The sequence below is a fragment of the Apis dorsata genome, unplaced genomic scaffold (genome assembly GCF_000469605.1).
Source record: "Apis dorsata unplaced genomic scaffold, Apis dorsata 1.3 scaffold_2, whole genome shotgun sequence".
Lineage (NCBI taxonomy): Eukaryota > Metazoa > Arthropoda > Insecta > Hymenoptera > Apidae > Apis > Apis dorsata.
The window spans coordinates 283,288-292,559 of record NW_006263305.1 but is presented as its reverse complement, the minus strand read 5'-3'; the positions used below and the strand labels follow the sequence as shown (position 1 = coordinate 292,559).

At 35.8% G+C, this 9,272-nt stretch overlaps 1 protein-coding gene across 1 annotated transcript in view; it reads left to right on the top strand.

The window, feature by feature from the left end:
* Window positions 1-3,234: 3,234 nt before the first annotated feature.
* LOC102680829 (neuroligin-1-like) overlaps window positions 3,235-9,272 on the top strand; it is a 34,733-nt gene continuing 28,695 nt past the window's right edge. The window contains exon 1 of the mRNA XM_031509729.1: window positions 3,235-3,283. Within this exon, the coding sequence (XP_031365589.1) occupies window positions 3,235-3,283 (49 nt within the window). The remainder of the gene's footprint in view (window positions 3,284-9,272) is intronic.

Genomic DNA, 9,272 nt, shown 5'->3' with positions numbered 1-9,272 from the left:
GAATATTTAGAGAGAAATAGAGACGGAAAAAGNAGAGAGAGAGAGAGAGAGAGAGAGAGAGAGAGAAATGAGCAGGCAAAGATGAAACAGTGAGCAGAATCGGGCAAAATTCGAGTAAAATTATATACGAAATAACGTGAAACGTGATATTACGAAACGCGTTGAAATGCATTACGAGATTTGGAAAACGCGAGATGGAATTTTAGAATAAGATTCTTCCTCTTGGTTACAAAATTGTTACACAAAATTAATTCTCTTTTTATAGACGATAAAATTATGAACGCGTGCGTTTGAAGAATCGTAGAAAGATTCTTAGAGTAAGATTCTCTGGTGCGCAAACTATAACATAATTTGTGTGTGAATATAAATTAATTATCTCCGTTAAAATAGTTGATAAACTACGGCGCAACAAAACAAATAAAAATACGAGCACGCATGGGGGATGAAATATAATTGCCATTCGTTCCATTCGTTTAACGCGATTACGGGAACTGAAATTGACGAGCGCAAGATAAACAAGATTACTTCTCTTACGTCCCCCCAACTTTGATAACAACAAGAAGCTCTTCCCAACTCTTAATACCATTTATACCCTGTAATTTTATCGGGACGCGACACACGGTTCGTTAAAACGGATAAAATTTATCGTTTTTTCCCCAACTTTTTAATTTCCTCCAATCATTTCCAATCGAACGCGGATTCGATCGCAATTCGACGATAAATAATTTCCATCGAAACGATCGAAACGAAGAATTTTTCGATCCCATTTTTCAAGGATTCCAATAACTCGATCGACGAAATAAAACGCTCGAATTCGAAAAAGAAAAAAGAAAGATAAAAAAAAAAAATGAGAGAATCCTATGCAAGAGGAGGAGGGCACTGAAGATATCCTCCACTCGAACACCGCGTATCAAATTCCCAGTGTAAAATTCTCGTTTCGCCAACTTTGATGCTTAACGAGTCGCGATTCCATTCGACTACGACGTCTTTCTCTCCCCTCCCTCCGTGTAATCTCTCTCTCTCTCCGCGACAATGCATGCATATCCTCTGCTGCGCGCGGGAATATCGTTCCGCGACATCAAAGGGAGCGAGGAAGGGAAAAAGAATGAAAACGGATGAGAGGTCGGGCTTATCTGAAAAACCGGCGAAAATTGCTGCCCTCCTCCTCCTCCTCCTCCTTCTCCTCTTCCTCTCTCTCTCTCTCTCTCTCTTTATAACGGGAGAATTGAACGTCGCCGTGGAAGAATGGCGAGGGTTTGGTTGGACGAGGGGAGGGGGGCGAAAAAGAGACGTTAAACAAGAGAGCGAAAAGGGCGGATAAGAAGCGGAGAAGGCTGTGGAAGGAGCGAGCGCGAGCGGGAAACATTTACATGCGGCGTGTTACAATCGCGTTGCCTCTTCAATTCCGTAGTGCATTGCAGATGATTGTTCGAATTGACGAGAAAGAACCTGCAAGCACCGCGGGAGTGAGGTGGCCTCGCGTCTGTTCGACGTTCTATTGCATACTGTCTTCACGGATGGACCGAGAAGAAGAGAGGAAATGGAAGAATCGAGGAAAAGAGAAGAAACGTATACTCGATATATAAGCGATAGATGAAAGAGGAAATAGAATCACGAGATTATGGAGAGTTGGTTGGTTGGGTAGGTATGCGCGTAGGAGATCGATTCCTTTTATCTTCGCGAATAATGTAACGTGGTTTAAAATTTAAAACGAGCAACGTGTAAACGTGCACCGTGTAACATTTAGCGACCCTTCGGTATTTTTAATCGAAGGGTACGTTCATTTGGGTCACGTATATTGGATACAACTCACGCTTCTTTGATCTTATTTTATTAAGCGTAAGATCGTTGGAAAAATTATTATTGTTCACGAAATAATGCGCAATATAATTGGAAGAGATGTGTCACGATCCGAGAATAATTGAAACGAAAATGTACACGGATCCGGAAAAGAAGAGAAAAGGGAGGAGAATTTTTGTCGGCGTGAAGTAATTTATTATCTCTCCACTTGGTTGGAAAACGTCGCATTTCCCGAACATTCATTCGGCCCTGAAAGCGTGTGCGGGCTCCGATAAAATCGAGCGGACGTGCATGGAAGAGGTCACGAGTCGGGGAAGGATTAATTCTTCTTCTTCTTCTTCCAAGAGAGAGAGAGAGACAGACCTTTTTCTTCTTTCCCCTCTCCATTCTTCCTCTTCCTCCTCCTCCTTCGTCATGCGGCTTTTTTCACAATACCGTGAAAGGTAATTAAGGGAGAGAGGCAAGGTGATCTACGTTTTCCCTCGAGAGCCAACTCCTTTGGGATATTTTTAAATTCGAGCCTCCCCCTAACGATTTCAAGATCTCTCGTTAAGATCTCGAGACGCTTGGAAATTTCCCTCCCCCTCGATCGCGAGTTTTCTTCAGTTGACGGATGCTAATCGGGTCGTTCGACTTTTCTTCCTTCCGGATGTTCCTCGCGCGATCGAGAGGAAGCTCGATTCGACGAATTAGAATTAGAATTCTTTTTGCTGAAAATAAAATTTTACCTCCTTGCTCGTCTCGAAATCGAATTCATCGATCTTTAAAAACGCTAAGCGAAACGATCTCGAAAGAAAATTCTATAACGATCGCACGATGCGATGAATCCACAATTCCTGGCATTACAGCGATATTTTTCTTCGTCGTAATTCTTTAAAAATCGACCCAATCAAAATTCATACTGTAATGGTTACAGTAGGGATAAAGATATACGCGACGAATCCATGAAAAATTCAATGTTCTTTAAATTACTCGATCAAGTTCGATATTTTTTATAGATTATTCATTCTTATTATAAAATCGTGAGAAATTCAAATAAGATTTTGTGATAATGACGATAAGAACAAAGATTGCAATACAGACGATCAAAAAAATTCAACATTCTTTAAATTATACAGAATGGATTAATTTTGCATTGGTATGAGTAAAAAATAAGAAAGGAATGTTATTATATAAACTTAAATCTGCAAATGCTTTACTGTCACATCGAAAAGAAGTTTATGTTTCCATTTCAAGGTACTGTTACGAATATAAGCTTGACATTTTACAGGAAAATTGAATTTATCACTCTCCGAATTTTTTTTATCTTATTTTTGTTCATGCACTATTAATCCTTTCTATTAGCTCTTGTCGCGAATTGACGTTTGAACGATAAAAATCTAAGTATGCAATGTAATATAATATTCTTCTCTTATTTTACACTCATAAAACCAGATGCAGATGCAAACCATCAAATTGGTGCAATTTAATCCGGGCACATCCTGTATATAATCGAAGCATGATTATAGCGTAGGATATTTTTTATTTTTCTGAAGGAATAGTAGGATATTTTTTTTATTTACTGGCCGATGAATTACATATGTAAATGCAAAAATTCACTCTAACTCGAGTACGAAACTTTCAACCGGCACTTCAACATTGACGCAATCACATTCGAGATAGCACAGGTCAAGATTTCGAATCACGATAAGATAAAGATCACGAAAAATGCAAAGATTCACCACCTTCTAAATCACTCGACCAAATATATATATCGACTCTGAAAATCGAAACAAAATTAGTAAAGAGTCACGATAAAAAATTGTACGAAATTCATCAGAGATTCGACATTCTCGAGAATTCACAATATTTAACTGATGCTCAATATTGACATAATCACATTTAAGATAACGCAAGATTTCGATTGGGAATCATGATAAAAATAAAGATCACGAAATAGAAAAATTCACTATTGATTCTGAAGCAAAAAATACTCCAGATCATGATAAAATATCGTACGACGACTCCATCCTCCGGCTCGAGTACGACACATCTAATGGATACTCAACATTGGCGCAATCACATTTAAGATAACGCAAGATTTCGATTGGGAATTACGATAAAAATAAAGATCATGACATACAAAAATTCATCATTTTATGAATCACTCGGCCAAATATATATATATATATATATATATATATATATATTCAAGTCTGAAACAAAAAATACTGCAGAGTCACGATAAAATATCGTACGACGAATCCATCCTCCGACTCAAGTACGACATTTAACTGGCACTTAACATTAGTGCAACCATATTTAAAATAACGCAAGATTTTAAAAAATAAACAAAAAATACTGCAAAGAGTCACGATAAAATACCGTATCCATCCTCTGGCTCGAATACGATATTTAACCGACACTCAACATTGACGCAATCACATTTAAGATAACGCAAGATTTCGATTGGAAATCACGATAAAAATAAAGATCGACGAAATACAAAAATTCATCATCTTCTGAATCATTCGTCCAAATATATATATACTCACCTCTGAAACAAAAAATATTGCAGAGTCACGATAAAATACGACGAAAAATATAAAAATATACAAAAACAAAGATCACGAAATACAAAAATTCACCATCGATTCTGAAACAAAAGATACTGCAGATCACGATAAAATATCGTACAACGACTCCATCCTCCGGCTCGAGTACGACAACACTTAACCGGCACTCAACATTGGCGCAACCACATTCGAGATAGCGCAGGCCATCCGGTAAGATTTCGATTGGCAACCACGACCAGGGTAATCCTGCTCGATCGGACGTCTGGGGCCGCGATAAGGGAAGATTAGGCGGGGCGGATGGGGGCGAGGTAAACGCAAAATACCGTAAATTTATCCGTGATACGATCTCTGGATGGTGCACCGGATGGTGGGAAGATAGCGGACCCCTGTCTAGTCATCTATCCGTCCGTCCAGTCTGGCACCGATAGCACCGCTCGTGTCGTGTCAGAATTCGCAACAGGTGGACCGAGTCGTCTCGTCTCGTCTCGTCTCGTCTCTTGAACCGACTGTTGCGACTCGTCCGCCGACGATTATGCGATTTCATGAATCGGTGATGCTTCCCACGGGACGGACGACTTGCACCACGATGGGACGTAACGATGCAACGAGGATTTCGAGGGTCCTATTCAGATAGTTTTATGGACGGTAGCCTCATGGAATTTACACGGCGAAACAAGAGTTTGTGCACCACTTTTGGAGCGGTGTGGGAATTTTTGTTTCATCGCTCTCGTGTTGACGGTGATGATTTTAGATTTTTGGTGGATTATTAATTATCGATGATCTTTTAGGGGTGGACTTGGAATTTGGTTTTTTTCTTTTTGAAAAATGGATCGTCGTGAGTGAGATAACTGCGATGAATTTGATATTGTAAAAAGTGGATTTCTTGAAAAATGAATAATAATTGAGAACAGTAGTGTGTGATCCTTGAAACGATTATTTTTTTCTTAAATGTCTGGATCATCACTAAAATAATAGCGATGATCTTGTGATGATAGTTTTTTTTTTTTTTTAAATAAAATATCGTTTTAAAGATCTGCATACGATTGAAAATTGCAGTGAATCAAGGTTTCCAATGTTGTTTCAAGGGAAAAAATCTTCGTCCATATCTGAAGGGAATTACTTTTTTAGGTGATTTAGAAAGAATCTTTCGTTAATATAGTACATAGATTTTTCTGTATATTAAATGAATTAGAGATTTTAACATTACTTTCTTTTCTTGTTCCATAAATTTTGATAGTTTTATACAAATATTTATAAAATTTACTTATGATTACATTCGTACTTTATATTTGTGAGAGAAAATTTTATTGATTATCTTCGAGTTTGAAAAACAAAATTTTACAAAAATAAAAAAAAAAGGAATCGATTATTATCCGGGAAATAGAAAATACTCGACGAATTTGTTGATTTTCTTTTCATCAATTTTCCTAAAAATATTTCGTGCGATATTTTTTTGCATTTTAATTTTAATCGATCCACGCGTACGCGTACGCAACGTGTTCGATATTCCATCACACGCACACGACCAATCGAATGGTTCCCTTCCATCTTTCCATTTATAAATTGAAAAAAACTGGACAATATTTGGTTGCTTGTGATCCGTTGCAGGTATAGCAACGTTATTCGCAATTGCGCCTGAGTGCTTGGTCCGCTTTCAAGTTAATTGCTCGACTGTATTTTCTAAATTAAAGTCGTAGCTGCACCTTCACGGCTGCTCGTTATCGAGGGATTTTACACGAAACTCTTGTCACGCGACAAGATGTTTCTTTACGGCTGCCTCTCTCCCTTTTTAACCCCCTTCCTCCTCCCTCAACTTATCTTTCCTTCAACTGTTTTCTCGCGCGAGCCGGTATGCAAATTTTGTTACTCGAGTTTTGCGAAGGGATGTTTTTAAACGTCGCCGTTAAATATAATTCGCCTTAAATTGTTTTCCTTTTTTTAGCAACGTTTATCGTGTTTCAAAAAAATGAAATGTTTACATTATCAATGGGATACTTTTTTCTTTTTAAATTTTTCGTTATCATCGTGGAAAAAGGCGCACGATTTTTGGTACAATCGAGAAGAAAGTTTTGAATTAATCGAAAACAAAAATGAAAATGTTTAATAAATAAAGATATCTTTTATGCTAAATTAAAATTGAAACATAATATATATGATAGGTTTAAAAATTATTGGTAAAGTTTTATTATGCATTCTTTCGACGTTCAATCTTTAACGAGTTAATATTATGTAAATCAACATATTATTGTTTGTTTAAGTTAAATAATAGTTCGCGTGTCGGCAAGTAAATAATTTACACACCAAATGGAAGATATCGAAAAAAAAAAAAAAATTATCAATTTCGATGATGCGAATATCCATTTGTCTTGTCAACTTTCGTTTTAATCTTTCAATTGTATAGGATATTATTTTTGTTTCAATGAAAAGTCAATTTACGTTTTTATACAAATTTTCCAATCTACGTATACGCTCGAAAGATAGATAAATTCCGTGAAAATTAACGATTCGATAGGAAAATAAATTTCCATCGAATTTTTTTATAATTACTTATCATTACCGAATCATTCAAGAATCAATTTTGTATCATCGATGAATATTGATTTGATAAATTTTATCGTATTATCGATGAATATTAACCGATGATGCCGATGAATATCGACGATTTAAATATTTATTGAATAATTTAAACGTGCAATCGAAAATATCATATCATTCGCATGGATTTCGAGGGAAAACGTCTCACGAGCGATTAACACATGGTGAATAAAATTTGAATAAATAACGATGGAAAAAGTCGAAAAGTGAAGATTGTGTCGCGATTATTTAATTTCTGATATATTTATACATGAGCTCACGGTCGAATTGATATAACAAGCGATTAATTTGTAATTTTAAAAGGAGTTGCATACGCTACGCGTATAAAATTACAGCTACTGCGCGAATCCATTGATATTGATGAATATCTATTCTCACGTTTACGTTGCTCGCTTGTGAATACGTTTCCTAACTAGATCTCAGTCGAAGGCGTTTGTATCGTGCTCGAGGAACGTTTCATGTTGCTAATAATGTCGATGATTCTGTTTACGTTGCCAGTAATGTTTGAAACGTTAGCTTGCAGCAAGCCAATTTTGTTTAAAATAATTATAACGATGAAACGAGAATTATCCTTTCCTAATTCTAAAATTGGATAAATATTAGAAAGAAGAGAAAAAAGTGTTTTAGTTATTCTAAAAATTCTTTTTAAAGGAGACTTTGTTTCAATTTCACTGAAAATAAGGATTATCTTTTCCATTAAATTTTTCCATTGAATTTTTTTTTTTAAATTATGGAGCAATAGCATTCGAACTTTCTTTTAAAAATTTTTTTTAAACTCAGATTTTATCGAGTCTCGAAAACGCGCCTATTGTCGTTGAAACGAGAAAAACATTAATCTTTGAAAGCTCCTCTTTAATCGAGAGGATCGTTTACAAAGGTAATCAGCTTTGAAAGTCGATCCGTTTCCTAATCGTGGTCGCAAAAAGGGTTGGAGCCATTTAGGCTTTTTCTTATTTTCGAAGAGGAGGAGGATCGATATCGAGCAACTGAATTCGTAATTCACGCAATAACGACGTGTTTTACTGGTAATTCGAAAGTTTCGAACAAGATATAAAGTTTGCACGTCTCTCTGAAGGAAATAACAAACGATTAATTTGATTGTAGAGTTGGCAAAGTTTGAAAATTTTATTCGACTTGTAACGAACTTGTGACGCAACGAAAAAAGAATGGAACGCGAGAATCGTTTCAAATTATTATCAATTTTTTATTTTGTATATCGATATTACTATTTTCCACGAGAAATTGGCGAGATATAAAACACGAGAAAGATGTTTTTAATGATCAAAATGATTCCCCAGTTTGAATAAACGAAAAGTTTTTAAATTGCAACAATTTACAAAGATTGAAACTGTGTGATTTTCGCTTTTTAAAATGTAGAGATGGGAACATTTTCCGCGATAGAATTACACTTTTTTAACGATGTAGAAAAAGAGGAAAAAGTTTAAAAAACGTATCAAAATTAAAAGAAGAATTCTCCATATCTTGTAATTTAATTGTTTTCATTTCATTCTTTTGAAATAATTTCAATCACAAATTACAATCTTTATACCTATTTAAAAAAATGATAATACAATTTATGAATGCATTCAATTACGTTTGCAAATTTGTTCATCCACCGACAAATACTTATTTACTTATCAAACGAAAATAGAACAAACGAAACAATCGTTTCAAAGGTATCGTGAAAATTGAAAATTTTATCGAATATTCTTATCGTGTGCTCAACAATTATTACCTCTGACAATTAATTATTCCTCCATGGATATAAACTCCAATAACCTCTCTTTATCTCTTTCTCCTTTTTCTTAATTATTTCATTTCGACGTAAAAAAATCACTTTCCACCAATCTCTCATTAAAAAACTCGTTGCCGCGAAATCTTATTCAAAAGAAGATTGTTTTTATCTATCAAATGAACGTAGGATATAACAATCGATTATATTCTTCAAGTTTGGTCACAACATTTCCGTTCGTGTTTCATCCGCACGCACGAATAACTAACTACATTCTCTTTTCCTCCCTCCTTTCCCTCTCGATCGAGTATTTAATTAATTTGAATCAAAGCGCTACGATTAAATTAACCTCGCGGATCAATCCTCTTTCCTCTCCCTCTTTCCTCCTTCCTTCCTTCCTTCCTTCCTTTCTTTCTTTCTTTCTCGCTCTCCGATTACTCGTATGAAAACGCTTCGTATTCTCCGCGTGTTTTCAATGGACGCGCGCGCCTCCATTGAAATTAACCAGGTTTCGTTTCGTTGAAAGGTATCGGGAAGAACCGTTGAAGCGTTTGAAAAAAAAAAAATTTCGAGCGAGTCATGCGTTATTT